A 22349-nucleotide genomic window follows, 5' to 3' on the forward strand; every position below is an offset into this window, starting at 1 on the left:
GCTGAATAGCTTGGAGAGTCTATGCATTAGCATGGCTTGGAATAAATCTGGTGCAGAAACTTCAATTCTTGGGAGCCTGCTCAAGTGGTTCTATCTACATTTTACTTCCTTTATTGCATCCATTTCTATTGTTCCATTTAATAATTAGTCAATATTACTTCTTTTCTTAAGACCCACACTCAGCAGTGCGGGTCATCAAATCGTGAGATCTGAAACTTTACAAAATACAATGGTTACAAAATAAAGTAACTGCTATATATAACATTATGCACACACTGAAACTGACTACTACAGTATTTGCACATGAGAAAATAGCTTTGGCTTAATTCTAATGGCATCATTTTATTAAAACAAGGCACATTTTATTTTATTACATTACATTTTACATTACATATTACATTACATTTCATTTTATTACATTACAGTGTCGCATGTTCATTCCGTTCTATGTTGGGCACAAGATCCTTTGTGTCACTAGTTCCAGGAACTGCATCACTATTAAAATACAAATTGTTCTCAAAGCTGTCATCTGTTGACAAGCGATTCCTTCTTCTTTTGTAGAAGAGATAGCCTGCAAGGCCACTTCCAACTAGGATGAGGATGACAACAATAACTACAACTCCTGTTTTACCATGGTTCAGAGTAGGAGCCTTCTCATCCTTTGTCATTGCTGAAAAATGATACAAAGAAATCACGAGAATGCTACATAATCTTTAGCTGACTTGTAAAAACAATTTCTTTAGAAAGCACAATATTTTAAGCAGAAGTGTTCCATTTGTTTCAGAAGAATGAGAGGCAAAGGTAGCAACATAAAATTAATTTATTTTCAAACACTAATATTACATGATATATCACAAGTTATTATTTGTTTAAATCTGCATTTGGACACTGAATGGAGTATATTGTATTCTACTAGGAAATACTATGCTTCTAGGAAACAGATATGGTACTCAAGCATATCAGAAAATGTAAGAGACATAACACAGAATATGATTTGTTCTGTTTATGATTTTACGTGGGACTAGTTTTTGTCTACTTGAAAGACAATATTCTTACCCTTTGTAGGCATTTCAGCTGGTGGCATTTCAGCTGCTGGTGGCATTTCAGTTGCTGGCATTACAAAACATTGAAAAAGAATAATGTTATATTATTCTGTTATTTATTTCTATGTTATTATTTATTTCTGTATTTGGAACATCCTGAAAATCATGTTCAGAGAAATATATGGTAATACATACCACTAAATACTGAAAACACTTGGCATTAGTCCATACAAAGGTATATGCAACTATCAAAAGTCATAGCACAATGGTCTGTTGTATTCTGGTCTCATATGTAGTTATTTATGTAAACTAGCAGAAAAGACGAAACATCAAAGACCTCCATGGAGACAGATCCTGACATCAGTGTAAAACCAGAAGAAAATCTACACAGCATCTTCAGAACAGAGATAACGAACATAATCCTCAATGTAATTACTAATTTTTGCAGTACTTCTTACCTTATCTAAACATAGCAAGTATAATAAATTTGGTGTTCCAAGAGACTTTAATGGCCTGCCTACACAGAAAATTGAAATCACTCATGAACTCCAAAATATCTTAGCATGTATCACATCCAAACTAAAATATTTGTAGCTCATTTAAGATTTAGGATCTGGGCCATAAAATCTGGCTTGCTGGGAAAACTGGACCACCATTTACGATGAAGATTCCTATTTTGCCATGTGGACATAAAATCAGTCTATAACTAAATCTGGAATCAATGCATCACGTTTCATTCTGAAAAAGGTGAGCCCAGGAAGTTAAATTGTTTTTACCAATCCCTGCTTACATTGCCTGATTTCATTAATAATCCAACAATCTCAACTTCCAAAGATTTTCAAGGAAGCTGCTGAAGTGCCTGTTATCCCAGCTAGTTTTACATTTAGAGACAAGTATTACTTTGTATTTAGCTCTTCAAAGTACAACTAGGCATGATTATTCAGATATTTCCAAGAGTGTCTATCAAGAAAATCATCTACTAATGCTGTTTACAATAAAAAGCAGTTTGTTACTTGTCTGCACCACACCAGCATGCAAATCTGTGGAAAACAGAGAAACTGGAAACTTTCTGTATCTGCACATTTTTTAAGTGCTTTCTGGAGGCATTGCATGTTTGCTACATTACATGTCGTGTCCAGTTCTGGAATCCCCAGTACAAGAGAGAGAGTGAGCTACTGGAGGGAGTCCAGCGAAGGGCCACTAAGGTGATGAAGGGACTGGAGCATCTCTAATGTGAGGAAAGGCTGAGGGACCTGGAACTGTTTGGCCTAGAAGAGAAGGTTTATGGGGAATCTTATCAATGTATACAAGTATCAGAAATGGCAGTGTGAAGATGACAGAGCCCAGCTTGTCTCAGTGGTGCCCAGTGACAGGACCAGAGGCAATGGGCACAACCTGAAACACAGGCGGTTCCCTCTGAACATCAGGAATCACTTTTTCACTGTGAGCATGACTTGAGCAGTGGCACAGGCTGCCCAGGGAGGTTGTGGAGTCTCCACCCTTCAAGATACTCAAAAGTCATCTGGACACAATCCTGGGCCACTGGCTCTAGGTGGCCCTGCTTGAGCAGGGGCTTGGACCAGATGACCTCCAGACGGCTCTTCCAACCTCAACCACTCTGTCAGTCTGTGATTCTGTGAAGATAATGCTACCCTATGTCCGAAAGCACAGTGAAAAAAACAGTCTCAGAAATGTAACAAGGAATAGGAGGAAACAATTTACATTATGCAAATTTGGAAAATAATCCTCTGGCTGCATTGCTTCATTTCAGTGGAAAATTTCTGGAATAGACACTTTTTCCTTGTTCCTCACCCAAAATTGTTGACTGACCAAGTGACCAAGCACAGCACTGATCATGCATATTATGCACATCACTGTTGGGTTTTGGTATGAGATGACGGCATGGTAAACCCACCTACACGTTAAACAAGGAGTATATTTAGGGATATGAATCCTCTATTTCTGAAAAGTGAGAGTGAGATGCCATGAACATAATATACCTAGTCACTATTTGTTGCACAATCAACTAGCACCTGTTGAACTGCTGAACAGTTCTTTAGAGTACCTCCGCTTACAAAATAGAGTTAGATTATTTAGGGAATAGATCCACTACAGAATTTCAAATTACCATGGTAAAAAGTACCTCAATAAATGGAACAGAAAATAGCATCTATTCTATGGGAAGACTTCAGTGACAGTTTTGCATTTGCAGCCTCTTCAGAAAACTGCAAACATAACAAGCCATAGCAAGTGCAACTAAGTAAAATTCTGCTTCTAGCACCCTATTTATTAGCCTATAGCTACTTAATATTTTTTTCCAATTCTGCAAATGGAACACTATCACAGCTTTGCAAAACTGTGCCAAGCCAAGCTGCATTTCTACGACAGTGTAGGACTCAACTGCCTCCTGTTCTTGAGTGAGAAACTATAGAATCCTTGCATTGACAGTGGCATTTGGCTGATTCCATGACATTCCAGCTCAGGAGGCTAGACTGTCTGAAGTTTATCCTAGAAAATTAACAAGCTTTCATCTGCTTCAGCTCCTTGAATTGGCTCGGTATCAAAACAGGTGAATGGCAACACCAGCACAAACAGGTCAGTTGTTGAATGCTCAAAAAGGAAGGGTGGCCACTGATTTTAACACTTGTTACCTACATCTATGACTATTCTGGATAGAGAATGAAAATAAAGTGCCTTTTTGTTCGTCAATCACAATGTAAAAAGACAGGCAAGTAGATTCTGAATGGATGGTTATATCTGACAGTTCTGCATTATTTCCTGTAGAAGATACAGTCATCATTACAAGCATCTGAGTAAGTAAGAAAAATTTTGCATGAGAGCAAATTTCTAGAAAGGATAGCAGAATTTCTCTCATTTCCAGTCTTGTAGAGGAAGTGGGCATATCTTAGCTACTACACGCATTTCACTCTTCTCAGTAAACACTAGTAAGAGACATTGATATTGCAATACATTCTGGAAGAAATGATTAGGATGACTTCTAGGAACACGTATGCACTAGATGTCCTTACTGTCAAATTTGCACATTCAATTATGTCAGGACACTTTCAGTTTAGCGCATTTAGGCTATGCTACTTGCTTTGCACATTCAGACTATGCTATTTGCTTTGCTTTTCATTCATTCATCTTCTCAAAAGAGGAGAACACGGAGACAAGAGGTCCAAAACTGTTCATTAACTCACAGTTCATAAATACTCAATTCACAGAAACACTACTTGATACTCAGAAAATGCACACATATGAGACTGCCAGAGGGAAATAAGCAAAGGGTACTCCCTGGGCTAAGCACAGAGGATAATCTAAGGAACGTATTTTCAAATAGATGAAAGAAATTTGTGTGTGCAAGGCACAGTACTAACATTGAGATTACTCAATAATTATCAATACAGAACAGGCAAACTTGTTAGGTATATACACTAGGTACAGTTACGATAGGAACACAGTCTTTTTAAAATAATTCTGAAGGGACTTAAGCACTGGTCAGAACTTCTACTTTCTGACAAGAGTTATTCTACCTTTTTGTTGGCATGCAAATGTGCATCCCTTGGCATTTATAAAACCCCAAAGCACCCAGCTAAAATGCACTGTGTGTAACGGCCATCTACTAATACTAGCACACAAGAAGCATACTCCATACATAAAATAAATTCATAAATGTAGCACTTACTTTTTGGCTTTTTGCAAACATAGCCTTTGTAGGAAGAGCAATAGATATTATTCCAGTACCCAGAGTTTGCATACATTTCAACGCAGTGCTCGTTTTGTTGAGGAGAAGGTTCTCCTACATTCCAGTTGACAAAATTCACCGCAGTGTTGTCTAACCACAGCCATTCCCCTAATTGGAAAAACATTCAATATGGAAAAACAAGATAGTATTTATTACCATCTTGACACCTGCTCCACAATTATTGCCTTCCTGAGAAATTTACTTGTGGTCACTCTTGAAGACAGGCCACTAGACTATTTAAATTTTTAGTCTGACACATCATGTTGCCCTTTACTTTTTATGCAAATAATACAAAATCAATTTTTGGAAAATGGCAGGCCAATCTGGCTTATGATGTTAGAAAGGCAGTAAAGTTTAAAGAAGCATCCCCCACAATTCATTGCAATGGTGTCGTGTCAATTATTTATTCAGTTTATAGAAACTGCTGAAGTCAAAACAATTTATCTTCACTAGAATGCCCTTTATTTCACTAATTTGTAGGGAGGTTTTGTACTACTTTTTTCAAAGCCCACATTGAAGTCTAAGTCCAATTTTATTCCATTTGTTTTTCAGTTTCTGCTCCTCTTCGCTGACTTTACACACACAATTTTCCTTTTTAAAGATCTGCTTCAAAAATCTTGTGATCACTGTTGTTCAGCTATGCTGGGACTTTCTGTCTTTTCCTTCCTGTTCCTTTTTTTCTTTCTTTTTTTAATAGTGTTATTTATTTAGAATAAATGTGCCCTTGTGACTCTTAAGTTGTATTCAAACGAGCAAATTCTTAAGACTCAGCATGAAATCTATGCTTTGTTCTCTTATAAGATTCTTCGTATTTTGTTGGTTTTTTCTTTTAAAATACCTGCCACCCCTTGTGCCAGAGTATGGCATCTGGATACTACCACATTTCCAAAGATATGAAATTTAGTTATGCATTTATGCTGAAATCACCATAATCACTACCTAGTAATATAAGGATGTGTACTTGCTGAAGCAGCTCTTTTGTTTATGATCACTGTAAAAACTGTATTGTTCTGGACCTGCTCTAGAACCACTTTAAAAAACATTCTATGTGTCAATTAACTATATGAGTAAACCTCAGCTTGTCTTTATGCGTTATGCTTATAAATCATTACTCTCTTCAAATTCTTTACTCCTCTACTGAAAACCTTCCCTGTTCTTATTTCAGATTCAAGTAATGTAATTGACTACTTGTTTTCTCCTGAACTAGATTGTCATTGAAGTGGCTGAGCAGGCAGTTATAAAAAAACCTCTCCAAAACTCAAGAAAACCGTCACCTGAACAATTCTGTAGTCCTGCCTCTGTGTCCTGGTTTCAGCTGGAATAGAGTTAATTTTCTTACTGATAGCTGGTGTAGTGCTATATGTTTTGGATTTAGGATGAGAATAATGTTGACAACACACTGATGTTTTCATTGTTGCTGAGCAGTGCTTACACTAAGCCAAGGACTTTTCAGCTTCTCATACTGCCCTGCCAGTGAGGAGGCTGGGGGTGCACAACAGGATGGGAGGGGACACAGCCAGGACAGCTGACCCAAACTGGCCAGAGGGATATTCCATACCATATGATGTCATGCTGAACAATAAAATTGGGGGAAGTTGGGGGGGGCGGGGGGCAGGGGAAGACCGCTGCTCGGGGACTGGCTGGGCATCGGGCAGCAGGTGGTGAGAAATTGCATTGTGCATCACTTGTTTTGTACATTCTCTTATCATTATTATTATTTTCCTTTCCTTTTCTGTCCTATTAAATTGTCTTTATCTCAATCCACAAGTTTTACCTTTTTTCCAAGTCTCTCCCCCATCCCACGGTGGGGGAGTGAGCTAATGGCTGTGACAGGTTAAACCACAACACTCTGACATTGTTATACTGGAGCTTTTAGTCTGAACAGCACAAGACTGAAGTAACTTTTAAGTCTGTCATAAAGACAGAAATATCTATTTAATTGAATATTAATTTTATTAATGAAAAAGCAATAATCAGCAAATTTAAGATTTAATTAAAGCAGCCTATTGCCTGTTCTCTCTTACCTTACCTTCCTTACAATGAGGCAGAAAATAGAAAAACCTGTGATACACAATTCCAAAGACACAAACAATTCCAGCTTCAAAGTGAAGCTGTTCTGAGGGCCAGCTTAACTAAAGATGGGTGACTGGTCACTCCAGGATGGTGATTCCAAAGACTAGAGGTGATGTTAGACACATTATTCTCTAGCTCAAAAATTGAAATATCTCAATGACAAGCACATCAACTCCCGGTCTCTCCACATTTGAGAAGAATCATTTGACTTTGGTTCATCTCCCAGCACGGTCCTGTCTGTACTATGTTATATGCACCTTTGTACCTTACTTTCTTGTGAATTATTTTTCTTGCTTTAAGATGAACTTTCCGTGCCTGGTCTTTCCATTATATATTACTGGTTATTGCTTGATTAAAATTGACCAGCTTTCCCTATTATGATAATATATTACTTTTTCTAATTTCACTTCTTATGTATTACAGAAGTATAATGAAACATTTTCAACACCCACGTCAAACAGCTTGTGACAATTATTCATCAAACAAAAAATGTCAAAAACAAAGAAATTACCATCCACATTTCTGTACATTCCTGTCCAAAAAGTTGATGTTTTGCCTTCAAGAGGTTCAATGGTGTATGCCAGAAAGTTGGCTTCAGCTGAGTCTTCAACTGATACCAAAGAGGCACCTGGAAGTCACAGAGGAAAAAAAAAAAAAAAAAAAATCTCTTAGAGACCTAAGTTTCATGGTGGAAAGCACTCTCATTGTCCTGTCAAATGGAAGTCTTATTTTTGCCACTGATTATCTGTGCCAAATTCCCAACAGAGGTTGAAGTTCAAAACAGAAACAAACTTTGGATAATAGCTTATGAAGGACCATAGTATTGTTGCTGATGTATTTCTTATCATTTCCATCACACCGCACTAACATTTGGCTAGTTTCTTCATCCACTGGGAAACAGCAACATAACTGAACAATTCTAGGCAAAACACAACAGGCCAATATGGTAACCAGAATAAATTTCTACTGAAGTGTTACTATTTTAAAAAAAAAACAAAACACTCTAAAAAAAGTAAAAGTTTTTAGTAAAAAGTATGTATAACTTCAGTCTGTGCACTATATAACTTCGCACATTAACAACTAAGTATTTTCTGAGCCTTTGTATAGCTCATATATAGCACAGATTTTGCTGACTTTCAGAAGCACAGTCCTTAGTGTAACTCTCTAGCCAGATCTTCTTTATTTTCCTGCATTCTCTTTGTAGCCCTCAGAGAAAGAAAGATCGTCTTGGTCATCTGTTGCCCAGTTAGTGTAGTACCCTCTTAGTCATCCACATACAATACCAGGCATTCTGCCATGATTCATTCTGTATGATGCACTAGCAAAGTAAAGAAGTCACAGCACGGAGCCAGCAGCCGTACACGACTTTGTATGGAGTGGCATTAAACACCGGAGAAAGTGCATCTTCAGTTCTCTTTAGTGTGGGGCTGGAATCCAGTCAATAAGTATGGAGCAATGGCTGTGTCTGGCACTTGACTGTTTTGATTTGGCTGTTGAATTTTTGAAGGTATTTTTTCTCAGGTAAGTAAGGCACAGTTACAGAGAATGAAAATATAAAAGTCATTTGAATCACTGCTGAGCTACTTTGCAGCTTTCAAAGACTGAGTATCTGTCACGTCAACAAAAGAACTCAGAAGACTGTATGGAAATGGGTCACACTGTAACAATTGTCATAGTCTTAAAGACTGAGCTACAGCAAAAGTGTTCTATTATGGAGACTTTTCTATATTTAAAAGTACACTATCAAGTACCTTCATCCAAATGTTATGCAAATGTTGATGTGGAGAATACAGTAAGATTTAAAGAACATATACCAAAACTGGAACCTTCCCTCAAAAACACTAGTTTCTCAAACTAGAGCTGGCAACATACCAGTTCATGAGAACCCAAGAATGAACCTGAGTACCAGCAGAAAGAGTGAGATTCTTCCTACCCAGCTCTACGTGTCTGTATTTGACATGGGTTTTACTGGTAGTTTTATTATCAGTGGAGACCTAATCAACCCAGTCAGTGGCGTTTAGGGTGCAATACACCTGACTAAATGTCAATATATACTTCCAGTGAAGATGAATCTGTATTCAGTTCCACTGACAGCATGAACAAGATCTCTGCATACTCTAACAGGAGGTTAGACACCTAAGTCACATTGCCACCAATGCTACAGATAACCTATGCTATAGACATATGAAGTCTAGCATAATGAATCTTACACCACTTTCCCAGAGAAGGAAGTTGCGAGAATGAAACAACACAACAACCCTAGTTTATTAATGTATTATCCAGCCTAGAGAGCTGTAACTTTCATTCCAGTGGCATAAAACTGCAATCATCAGGGAGCAAATTAGCTCAGGAATACAAAAGATATAAAATACCATTAAAATAAGATTTAGCGACTGCTGTGGATGAGGCTGACTACCTCCTAGCAGGGTCAAAGGACAAAGTTTCCACTTTCCTGACCTCCATTCCAGGCCACACAGCTCCTCTAAGGCCTGGTCCCACACACAAAAAACTGTGTGCCACGGGCAGACAGCTATTTTCCATCTCCTCCCAAATTAAGGCAATAATTGGATGCAACTGTCCTGTCCAACACTTGGACCATCCTTGAAATCACAAAAATACATAGCAGATGTTCAACTGTCCACAGAGAGGAAAAACAAGTCAGAAAGATGTGCTCTTTGATTAAGGAGGATACTTACCTAGTCGAAGACATTCTAAAGATGCCTGGGCCCAGTTTCTTGTAGATGAAGATTCAACGTAGTAGCAATGACCTCGGAAAGGGATCCAAGACTTGTGTCCTTCTGATTCAGGGCACTTTCCAGGAAGCTGAGGGGGCTCGGTGGGAGCTTGAACTGTTTAAAAAAATTTTTTTTAAAAAAAAGAAAGCACAAAACTTAAAGAAACAGCTTTTTATACATTCTTTTATCATGAATAGATCATTCCAACCAAACGTTAGAAAACTCACTCAGATCTTTTAAAAAAATGCAATCCTGATAGTCTATACTGCTTATTACAACACAACAATGGGAAAAAGTCCTAAATCACTAACAAGAAATACTGTAACAGTAGTCTCAAGAAATTGAATTTAGCAAAGAATCCAAGCATATTTTTATCTTTTAACACATTCTTAAGTTCAGCTCAACTCTTTACTCACAAAGATATTTTCTTAACTGACTGCTTTGCTGAATTAGGGCCCATATGCACTTGGTCATATGGGTTGTGACCTAATATCATGGAATGCAGAAGGCATTATCAGGTGATAGTAACAGGAGTTTCAGGTCAAAAACATAAAAGAAGGCAGCTTGAGGAAGTATCCTTAAACATTTCTATACCACCTGTGATTTGTTATTAAGTTATAAAAGGAAAACCTGGAAAGCTGTTATAAGTAAACATTCCTTGTGACACCTTATGGCTTGGTCATTCAGCTCATCCCCATTCAACACCGTACCCATGTAACTACTACTATTTGTTGCCTTTTGATTTTTGAAGTGTTTGGTCTTGCATGCTTACTCAATGTCAGAATAAACAGCACAGTAACGTGAGTCTAAGCTTTGCAAATTATATCTAATGTTATTAATGTAAAGTGATGGCTCTTCACAGTCACACTAGCTCTTTCTTAGTATGTGTTGGTCCTCATTTCAAAGCAGCCCCATTCAATGCAAGTAAATTTTTGATGATTTCATCTATTTAGGTCTTGAAATAAAAAACAGCATCAAGTATATATCAGCAGACCACCCATCACAATGAACTCTGAAGAGATAATCATTGTAATTACAACGGTTATATTCAAGTTCTTACCATCAGTTTTTTTGCAAACAGAGAAGTAGCTTTCATTGCAGGATCCTGTCTTCCAGGCTCCAGCAATGTCTAGATAGACACAACCTATTTTCTGCTTTGGCTCCCCTTCAGCCCATTTAGTATACTTCATTCTCCAGTTATCAATCCATTCATAACGACCATTGGTCTAAGAACAAAACAAATAATCAGGAATGATTAAGCTCTAAGCATTAACCATTCCTTCATCAATCAAATGTCTGTCTATGCAGCAGCTTGTGCCAGAATTTTTTTTATAAATCCATAACAAACAAAAATGGCTCAAACTTTTAAATGTATGATGTGACAAGCAGCTCTTCATTGACAAATACAGCAGTGCACAAATGCTTTTCAGCAAAAGGAAATGCAGAATAAGTAACATTGAATTAATTTTGGAATTAACAAAACTGTTAATTTGGGATTAATAAAAATTTCATTTAAAATAATTTGTAGGCGTGAAAGTCTGATGACTAATTTTGGTACTGTTTCCCCTGAAATTTCAAGAAACGTAGATTATTTTAACTTAAAATATATTTAAAAACATAATCATTTCCCACCAAAGCTGCTGAGCTCAGTGAATCGTCTTGTTGATTAGGTTAAGGGAATCTTTTGGGTTTTTGTGTTATGTTCACTCATTTGTATTTCTTTCATGTGCTCAGCCAAATGGAGTGAATCTGGGACAAATCTCTCTCCCAAGAAGACAAGGTGGTGTATTTTACCATCCAGAAAGTATCAAAATATCAAAGAACTGGGATAGGGCAGACAAATAAAATTAAATTAGGTAAACCAATTACTTATTTGGCTAACTATCCTCAAAAATGTTGAAAGAGTCATAGCAACAGCACCTTATTCCATTTCTGAAAATTAGATATTGTTATTTAGAATAAATGCTTTCCACTGTATATCTTAAAATATGTGGATATTATCTCAGATACACCATATATACAACGAGATATTTCAAGATGCTAGTCTAAAATGTCTTGTTCGGCAGAGCACAGAGTGTAATATCACTGAAAAAGTGTGAAAAATGTGTAATATATACAATTTAATCAGAGTAATGGAAGAGGATGGATTCCTACTTGTAAATCTGACAGCACACAAAAGTATTTAGGACAAAGATATAAACTAATAAGGTAAAGAGAGGTAATAAGACTTTTCAGTTCCTGATTTGTTCATATGAGAAGCAGCATCATGTTCAATTAGTTTGATGTTCTTACCACATTACTGTTAAGACCAATCCACATAGGCACCCCAAACTTTAGTATCTTTAGCCACAGGAACGAATGACTGTAAGGGTCTAAGATGCTGGAAAGGTCAAATTGATCACGTTTGCAGTTTTTTCGTGCATCTTCCCATTTCATTTTGGTATGGATGAACAAATAACTACTGTTACCATAACGGATAATGCTGGATGGGGATGAACTTGTAGAAGGCAGAAACTCAGCATCTGTAAAATAAAGGATGAAAAAAGACTCATATACTTGTTCAAGAGGGGATTATGATTTCACTGTGGTTGCAAATAGTTAAACAAAAAGCCTTTTTTCTTGATTTCATATTCCCTGACTTTTGATCAGCATGAGTTAGATGTGCTGTTCTTTAAGCCAGTGCCAGTAGTAAAAATAAATTACAAAGCTGTAGAAAGGAAAAGAGCTGCTTAAAAGCAACCTCTGATAAGGTGTAAAGGAGCATTCTCTATAATCCTTCAGAACAGTATTACTGAAATTAATCAGGATTAGGACATCATTTCTTTAATAAAATATTTTTTCATCAAAAGACAAGCTTTGCAGAGACTATGTTGTTTTCCAGGGATTTTTTTGCCAGAGAAAAGGAAAACTCCACAACAGACCAGTACTTAAAAATCAATCAGATACTTAAATCCAGGTTTTCACTGTTTTTTAATTTCCTTTTTGGAGGTCAGTTATTTCAAATTTGGTGTGGGTGAGTTACAGTTGCACTCCAGACAGTTCATGCTACATCTACAAGCCATTATGTTCCAGAATACGTTTTGAAAGCCAATGTGTTCAGAAAATTGATAGACAAAATCGTGAAACAAATATCATGTCAATGGTCATACTAAACACAAAGATGCAGATACAAATTCCAGCTCAGGAAGTTACTGGGGTCAACACAGCAGTTACTTGTAAGGGTCAGCTGAAGTAGTGACTCTAACTGGCCCTCTGACACGTATGACTCTTGTGCTCCTGCCTGAAAAACAGTATGTGGATGTATCTTATTGGAAGTGAAATGATGTTGAAATCCACACACCCAAGCAATTCCCTGAAAAACTATAAGGTTTGATTGTGTTTTAACTAAAAAGACAAGTACCTGCATTAATTTGGCATATATATCCTCTGTTGTTATCACAACTCTCATCAGCCCATTTCCCTGCTTCCTTAACAGGATTGTTTCTCATGACAACACAATCAGCCTCGAGGCAAAAAGATAAAAAATCAGTTACAAATAGCTAGAAGAAGCAAATATGAAACTTTTGTCCCCCTTTTACATCTTCAGACCCAAGCTATACTGTGGTTTTACTCGCCAATTCTTGTAACATTTAACAGCATAATTTTTATGATGTGGAGGTTCTGTTCCTCTTGCACTTCACAAATTTCTTAATGTTGCTCTCTCTTGCACAACATTAGGATGGATAAGCAGACCACAGGAATTCCAGTATTCTCATATCTCCAGGCATACAGCATGGAGAGAAGGAAAACCACAGACAATTTAAAGAGAAGTGAAATCAACTGTTGTAGAAAAGACCTGTTAACTTGGCTCCAGAAAAAGACCTGGATCCTCAATGTGCAATGCAATATTTCTGACATATCAGTCTCTTCAAATTATTCTTGCAAGCTGCAATACTACACACAGCAAAATTAGAACTGCTCCTGCCCAAAGACAGTCATTGATCAGTGACTGAAATGTCAGTGACATTTCAACTTCTCTGACATGGACACGACAGCTAGAACCTGTGTTAGCACATATTAAACAAACAGTGATGAATGCAAGAGGCTGCATGGGTACAAATGGTTTTGTGCAATGAAGTATCCATATTTATTTTTTCTATTTACTTATTTGGTTTTGCTGTCCAGGAGGAGATGCACGGAGAAACATTTCATTTGTGAGTGAAATGCATTACGATTTAAATCTTTCAAACCGAACATTTACATATTATTTTGTATTAACTATGATAACTTATTTTTTGCTAAGGTCAAGTAAAATTTAAAATGAATCTGAAATTTATAAAATAGGGACTTTACAAGTTTTCACAGAAGACTTGATAGAAATTCTACTACTTTTCATAAAAAGAAAAAGAGATACTTTCTCTTTTGAACTCCTAATTCTTCCAAATTTTCTCCCTCCATTAGAGACAAGAAGCTCAGAGATGCTACTTTCAAAAACAGTGAAAATGACATTATACATAAAAATAAGATTTCTACATTAAAAATTGCATTCAAGAGAAACAAAGCCAGTACTATAATGTGCTGTAGTTCCATAGCACAGAACTGTCTAAATAGGTAAGAACAGAGGAACTCTATGACCTATCAGATCAGTTTGTATGACAGAGAAATAGGGGAAGTGATTTTCTTTTTTTTTTTTTCCATAAAAACTGAATGGCTGTTTTTTTATAGAAGCACATCCTTTCTGTAAATGAGACTGACAAAACTTGCTTCTATGTAAGACACAGCTGTTTGAGCGGAATGTTTGTAAGTGCCCCTTGCAAGCTACATGCCAGCTGAGAAACCTGCTAAGTTCAGGCACAGCTGTGGTCAAGAGGACTATGAGGATGTGCTCATTCAGTGTGATTTTGGGGCAAATGCCATGAGGCAGGAATCCCACTGTCTTCTTTACCAGAGCCTATGTGAGAACACGGGGTGAACTCGGAAGCAGCGTAGCCTTCACAGACACAGAGAACTGAAATCTGAAGCCAATCTTTTATACGAGCATGCCACAGATCTTGTTACCAGCTAAAACAGCAACTGCCCGTGGGCTCAAAACCATTCACTCTATTGGGATTTATATTTGACATATATAAAAGTATTATAGTAATAAGTCAAGCAGTAACATGGCTCAAATCCCAACAAATGCGTAAATGCAATCTAAAATCAAATTTCAGTGAACAATTTGTGATTGTTATTTACCTGGCCATCATATGAGTATAAATCCATACGACCTGATGGGAAGCCTTTGGCCCAGTTTGTAAAGTAAACTCCTGTTCCATCTGTCCAGAGGAACCTCAGTTCATGATTTATATCATTTAATCCAATCCATGTATCAGTAACAAAATCTTTCATATGGAAGGTGAGGAAAGCTAGAGCAAAAAAAGGCAAAGAAAAAGAGAAATACTTTTAACGAAGGACAATTGAAATGTCTGGCCTCACTGAGATTGGTGATATTAAATATTTTTTCTGAAATACCGAACACTTCCTTGTTGACAACACAAGCAGGTAAGATGAAAAGGAGGTGGCTTTGAGTTTAATGAACAGGGAACCAGATATGTAACTGTGGCTTAGGGCGAAATACTTCAGCTAAGTATCTAACCTGGTACTGGAATGAATCCCAAAAGCATGAAAGAAATGCTTTTTATAATGTCTCAAGACATTATTAAATCCTAGTCCCACAACTGACTTAGAAATATACAGCCATGTAGATCACATACATTTCTGACAATCCCACCTGAATGGTTACCCCTCAATGGCATCAGACAGCACCACTGAGCACCCACCACTTGTGCACCTGCACAGGTAGTGCTGTTACAGAACTGCGAGAGTGTCTCCTCTCCCCGGAACACCGGGGCAATAGCCTGCACTGTCTTACCAGGGAGCTGAATGCACAAGCGACATGCTTAAAATGAGTCTCAATGGAACTATTCATCACAAGCAAATCAATTGCCACAGCTTTTCACAGTCTGCGAAGGTGCTTATGTGTCTTAGCTAGTGTGGCTAGTCCAACAAAGAGAGCAGGCCAGGTCAGCTGGCATTCATCAACTCACTAATCCACAATATATCAAACACTGTGATAAAATGTACATGTCATGGCTTTTGCCAACTGCTACAGTCATTGTTATGAGATTACTCTTCTCTGCAAACAATAGATGAATTTCTGTCTGCTCTATCAACCATTCACCTTCTTTTAGTCTTTTAAAATTAATGCAACTTACACTTCCAGGAATGAAACTTGTAGATGTCTTTGCCAAATATTAGCATTGCTGTTCTGACAGAAACTGTAACAGGAACTCAAGCCTTTATGCCTACATTGCCAGCAACAACAGTTTTCTGCTAATAGCTTAATTGCTCATTTCTCTTTTAGCTAGAATTCAAGCCTTGTACATGAACCAACCACCTGAAATCTGTACTGCAGAAATTATTTTGGATAAGAATTTGACTATATTTGAAAAGTGAAAGCTTGATTATTTACTTCTTCACATGTGGAAAACATAAGTAGTACTAAGTTTGTGTCAGCAATCTAAATTTATACTATTTAATTGTTCAGACGACAACACAGACTTGTTTTACAATGGCTGACTTTTCAGTATGCTCTTTTGATTTCACAAACAGTATGTGTTGTCCAACATCTGGTTCTCATCACTGCAGTATAAAAGAGTTTTTTTAAAAAGAGGGTGTTATTAACATCTATCAAAATCTTCCCCAGTTTTAATCTGAATGTGTGTCATGTTTATTAAAGCATAAGGTAATTTCCCTCTGCTCATGTCCCCCAGTCAGAGATGCAGCTCTTATGTTCATTAAAAAAAAAATCCTCTAGTTAAAAGAATGGTACATCTATGTGGTGAGTTGTAGGTTGGTGTATGAGCAGTCAAATCTCTGTCCCAAGCTGCCCAGAGACAGAAAGTTCTGATCCTAAAGGTGTTCTGCTTCAGTTAATAGGAAAGCCATGCAGCAAGTTAATGCCACCTAGTGAAACTACATCATTTGGAATGGAACTTGCTGGGTCCAGCTGGCACCATGTGTTAGCAGAAAAAGCACTAGTTTGGCTGCCAGGACAATATACATATGCGTGTATACACATATATACGTGTGTGTACACACACACACGCCAACACTAACAAATTATAAGTTTTGGAACAAAAAAATCAGATGTGCAATCATTATTCAAATCCTGTCCATATTCACATAAATACAACAAACAACCTGTAAAGATTAAATATCATCTCATCTAGTTGCTACAAAACTATACACAGTACCTTGCACTTGTTCATTAGGGATAGTGGCCAGGTTTCCTCCTAAATTCATGCAAGCTGTTCGTGCAGCATGCCAAGTGACACGTTCATCTTCTGTAGATCCAAATATTTTGTAACACTAAAACATGAACAAATTCTCTATTATCTTTACTTCAATATCCCTCACAGATTGAAAACCACTGCTTTAAGGAAAGCAGGATGGAGAAAAGGCAGTAAAATAATGCATTTATCTGAAAAAAACACATTCACCTTAAAACGAGCTTTCTGGGCTGGGCCTTGTTCTATATAAAATTAAAGGTCTCAAGAAAGCGTTTTGCTCAACAAGACACATACTAGTTTTGAACTAAAATACCTGGAAAATAAACAAAACCTGACTTTTTACAGACAGTCAGCTAACATTGGTAAGTTACTCATGACTGATATTATTTTGCTTATTTATTTATTTGACTCTACATAGCATTCCACATTAGTAAAGTTAAGGAAGACAAAATGCATTCAGTACTGAAAAAACATTATGGTTTGTTTAAAAGACATCAGTATTTCAGGAGCTCTGTCTAAACTCTTTAGGAAATGCGTATCAAAAGAGAGTGAAGAGATGACTAGAGAATGACTTTCAACTGCAATTGAATGTTCATCTGCCACTTCATTAGAAGCATCAAAAAGGCGCCTTTCCTGCAAAACAGTGGGTGGGCAAGCAAGAAAAGCATGCAGGTGTCAACCATCTCTCTGCAAAAAATAATATATTTTACTCTAATAAGAATAAATATTATTAAATAATTCCCTTGTTTTCTATTTAATGCTTTGCCAAATAATCAACAGGCACTGCATTTGTTATGGTACCTTATTATGAAAGGAAAGCCAAGTTGGATGACATCCTCTTGGAGTTGAAAATGTTGTTGGAGGAACAGTTGAATTAATGGAACTGTTGTGCCTTTCACATATGTAGGGATTTGGATAACCACAGTTTATATCATTCCAAAATCCTGAATATAAGATAAATGGGGAACCACATGACACCACATCCAGAGCTGGTTAAATGGAAATCAGTTTCACTCATTCTTACACAAAGTGCTTTTAGTTGAAAGATAAGTCCCTATCCTCAAAGTCTTTCAGTTTATTATCATTCTATATCAGCATCTAGGATAAATATGTCACTTTATACACACTGTTATTACAGAATGTTAAAAGCTGTGTAGAACCAGGTACTAGAAATAGCAATTTTATAGTGGCACATAAGACCAATTTTAATAAAAAATATAAAACAGCTGTATAGAAATCACAACAACAGACCTCTATCAGAGCTTCCGCATGCTAGGCTTAAGGTAAACACAAGAGCACAAAACTATTACATCCTGAAAATAATACTATGGTCTACTTCCGTAACATTTTGCAAAAAAGCAAAAAAAAAGGGAGGAAGGGGTGCCTCTCAGAAGAAAAAAAAGGTGTGACACAAACCCACAAATAATGAAATTCAGGAACAAACATACAAAACTCACCTAAATTTTTATACATAACCACACAGTTTTCATCATTATTTGCAAAGTTAGGTTCATGTGGTGCCCATGCCAAATAATTCACTGGAGTGCCATCCATCCAGCTTAAGAAAAACAATTCAACAAAATACTTCTTTAACATACAAATAGAATTGTTTCCATGTAACAAAAAGTAATTTTGCAATACCTTTAATATAGCCATTCATAGTTCATGGTGCATGAGGTTTTTTGATCAATTTGCCTCTTTGCTAATTGCACTAAACTTCTCTCTGCGCAAAGATGTAGGTGTATGTGTTGAAGCTGGGTTCACTCTGCATTTAAGCAATATGCTGACACTTTTGCAACTGATAAGATAATACTCAAAATAACAGTTCAGGCCAGTGTAAAAGTTAGACATCATTTTAGCATGAGAGCCCAGATGCTCACCATTTCCCCCCAAGTCATACATTCCCTGTGCCTATTACACAGATCAGAGATTTTATTCTTAACACTGGTAAAATGCTTGGTCTTTCCTCCATACAAGGGAAAGGGCATCACAAACCACCTACAAGGAAATTCCTGTGACAATGTGTCTTACCATAAGGTAAAATACAAACATTGAAAATGTTGTACATCCATGTAGATTAAATCATAACCAGGCAACCAAACACTTATTAGGAGACATATTCTCTTTGGACTGCAAGTGACAAAGGTGCCCATATTCGCCCTTCAGACACATACACAAGGTACTTCACTTAAAAGCATATTCACCTTAGGGTCCCTACCAAAACAACGGAATGGCAGAGACACCTCATTTTCAGAAGGTGATCTGGCTCACCTAACATCCTAATTATCCTCTGGAGGTTCCTCATTGTCACTGTGGACTATAAGGAGAACAAAGAATTACTAGGCATCTATCCAGGCACTTCAAAACCCAGACTGAACTGAATACAGGCCTAAATTAACATCCCATGTCAAAATCAATATGGTGCTGCATACTGACATTCAGAAGGCTTGCAGAAAACCTCACAGTGCACCTGAAGTTATATAATGGCTTATGTCTTTGTTCAACAAAAACAAAGTAAGTTGCATTCTTCCCTTTATTAAAGTCTGTTCCCAACAGTTCAGGACAGAGAAAAAGAATGTTTTTACCCACCAAAAATTTTATGTATTTTGAGTTGGGGCATCTCTTTATATTTTCAATTTAAATCGTGGAATAAAGGAGAGGTGAATTCCCAAATAAAAATTCAAAATACATTATCTGCAGGGGAATTTTTCTGCTAGATTTAGGTGAATTCTACTTAGGGAACATGCAATATTTCTCCTGGATAATCTGGAGCTAAATTAACATGGAATTAAACCACATGACAATACAATTGTGTTTAAAGTAAGACTCAAAACTAGGTATGTTCTTTGAAAATACATGCCCTACTGAGTTAACTTGTTTGATCCCACAGACTACAGTCTTAAAACAAGCAGTAAAGTTGATCTTTCCAAATCTAATAGACCTGATGTAAACTTACAAAAACTAAGTTAATGCTTTTATATTGTTAAAGAATAAGTCAAGTTTTAGGGTTTATGGATCTACTCTAGCTTCCAGTGGTGTTAAGGAGAAATTCCATTTACTTGAAAAGGAGCTGGTCTTCTACAAAGAAAGAATTTCACCAGTATCAACAGGAAATACTTTTTAAAAATTCCTTATATTAGCTATATTTTAGTGGAGTATGGACAAGGCAAACAGGTGAGAGCAAAATTCAAATCAAGCTTTTTTCTTGCTATAACCAAATATAGAATAACAGTAGTAGTAATAGGGTGAGAATGCCCAACAACAGAAATGGGATTTTTAAAAAAGGGGATTAAATATAATGGCACATTGTGTTATATTTACTATAGAATACATCTTTACAACCTTCATAATCAAAAAACACTAAGCATGAAAATCCCACAGAATTCAGTGGAAAAACATTCTCATTTGCTTTGACAGGCCACAATTTCATTCAAGCACTTTATTATTATTGCTCTGCTCAGTAGATTTCTTTATTTTAAAGCACGATGCAAGCTTGGTGGTTCTAGTTAGCCTACCTTGTCCGTTGGTCAACACTAAGTTGTAAACCAATGAAATATGAATCCTCTTTGCCATTTTTCAAGATCTAGAATGTAAAGATTAAAATTGTATAAATGTCCTCTTTTTATCATAGAAATCTATTATGTTAATAATGAGTAATTATATGTCTGACTGACAGAGGATACGAACTGCTACATTCTCTAGCTACCACGTTTAAGTTAAAGCAGCTCAGAGCTGACAGTCCACAGTCAAACTTCACCATCGGCCAAAAGGTGTGGTCACTATATCAACACTTCTCACAGTCTTACTTGAAAGTCACTGAAATCAGCGCCTCTTGCACAGTCTCTGCAGTGGACATAATCTGCAAAGGACAAGCCTTCCTACAATTTGGATATAAATTCATATAGGCCCTTGTGTCATCTCACTGCCACTCTTCAGCCAGTTTAGGAAAGTTTTATGTAGTTCAGATCTGATTTTTAAGCACATTACTGATTAAAAGACCTTGACCTCAAGACAGTATAAACAGACAACCAACCCAGCCACCTAGGAAATACCATTTAAAAGCTCGCTCTCATGGCATAATCCATGCCTCAAGTTGTTCTTCCTGTATAATTCTATTCTCTCCACAAGAAGAAGGAGGCAAAGGCACTAACCTGAGGACCAAAAAGAGGTTACTAGGTAGACTACATTTCAGATACACTGACAAGATCAAAAGCCAATGTTCTGAGTGTTACATGTAAGCCACTATCTATTTTGATCCCCTACTTAAGATATCTTGAGTTTATCTGTTGATAAACTTTACTTTCAGTTAACTCACCCACCTTACAGTATCATAGTTCACAAGTATAATACTTCTTGCTAAAATCAAGCCACAGATCAATTAAAAGAATTAAGATTTACCTTAGCACATTACTAGTTGCAGATAGATATAATGTAGTGTAACTGCCACATTGAATAAGAAATGCAGATAATGATCTGTTTAATGCTTACTGTACTAATTTCTATACAAAATACCAGACCAAAATTGCCCTTGTCTCAGCTATGAAACAACCTAAAAAAAGACTTGAGTTTGTTCTTCATATTAGTCTGGCTTAATGCTACTGTTCCACTATCAGAAATCTTGTGGGGAGAACACCAGGGTGAAAGGGATTTGTGCCCATGCTCACTTGTTCTGGATGACTTATTCCATAGTATTAATGATTTTTCTTACATATCGCCAGAGGAACTTTCTTTCACTTTCACTCTCAATGACGGCAAGGTCTCCAAAGTTCCTTTTGCAGAACTCCCGACCATTTTCCATAGGAACAGTCTCTGTGCTGAAATAATATTGTTTCTCTTCATGTATAATCCATCCATCCTCAGTAGCCTTGTATTCTGTAAGATAAATGGTAAGCTAACTATATTGTTCCTGAGATAAAAGACATTCTCATTAGTAAAATTTTAAAAATGCTTTTAAACATACACACACATAAATAGTACTAGCAATTGCACTTACTGGGTGCAGGAGATTCTGTTGGTTCAGGCTTCACATTTGCTCCTGTAAGAAAAAAATATTTATCATGATTGTACACTTTCTGCTGTAAGAGAAAATACTTACTATGACTGATAGGCATGTTTTTTTTCTATTGACAATGAATTTTACGATTAGCAATGGATTTAACACCAGAAACTAGAAGTAAGTAAATAGCCTAACTCTCTTATTTTTGGTACACTAGTCAATTTTAAATACATATTCTTGTTCCCTGAGGCTATTCCTTATGTGCAAGGTATTATAAAATACCTTGAAATTTAGCTGAATTAAGTAATTATTTTTGGTATTCACTAGATGCAGAAAACCTTATGTCCCAAAGCATTAACTCTATTAAGGCACTCCTGTATCTCCCTCTCCCTCCTCTCCCCAGGTCACTTATATGTAAAATCTGGCTTAAACCAGAGGCAGCAGGAA

General features: G+C 36.7%; 1 protein-coding gene across 1 annotated transcript in view; it reads right to left on the bottom strand.

Annotated features, from left to right (window-relative positions):
• Positions 1-299: 299 nt before the first annotated feature.
• The window catches only part of LOC104628866 (macrophage mannose receptor 1-like), a 38242-nt gene continuing 16192 nt past the window's right edge, over positions 300-22349 (bottom strand). Inside the window, exons 10-24 of the mRNA XM_010297581.1 lie at positions 21900-21941; positions 21615-21778; positions 20422-20489; positions 18364-18464; positions 17708-17850; positions 16871-16985; positions 14811-14980; positions 12997-13099; positions 11889-12118; positions 10657-10822; positions 9558-9710; positions 7373-7489; positions 4729-4896; positions 1057-1110; positions 300-670 (exon numbers count right to left, since the gene is read on the bottom strand). Coding sequence (XP_010295883.1) covers positions 420-670; positions 1057-1110; positions 4729-4896; positions 7373-7489; positions 9558-9710; positions 10657-10822; positions 11889-12118; positions 12997-13099; positions 14811-14980; positions 16871-16985; positions 17708-17850; positions 18364-18464; positions 20422-20489; positions 21615-21778; positions 21900-21941 — 2045 coding nt within the window. The 3' untranslated portion in view covers positions 300-419. The remainder of the gene's footprint in view (positions 671-1056; positions 1111-4728; positions 4897-7372; positions 7490-9557; positions 9711-10656; positions 10823-11888; positions 12119-12996; positions 13100-14810; positions 14981-16870; positions 16986-17707; positions 17851-18363; positions 18465-20421; positions 20490-21614; positions 21779-21899; positions 21942-22349) is intronic.

Source organism: Phaethon lepturus, unplaced genomic scaffold (assembly GCF_000687285.1).
Source record: "Phaethon lepturus isolate BGI_N335 unplaced genomic scaffold, ASM68728v1 scaffold2502, whole genome shotgun sequence".
NCBI lineage: Eukaryota > Metazoa > Chordata > Aves > Phaethontiformes > Phaethontidae > Phaethon > Phaethon lepturus.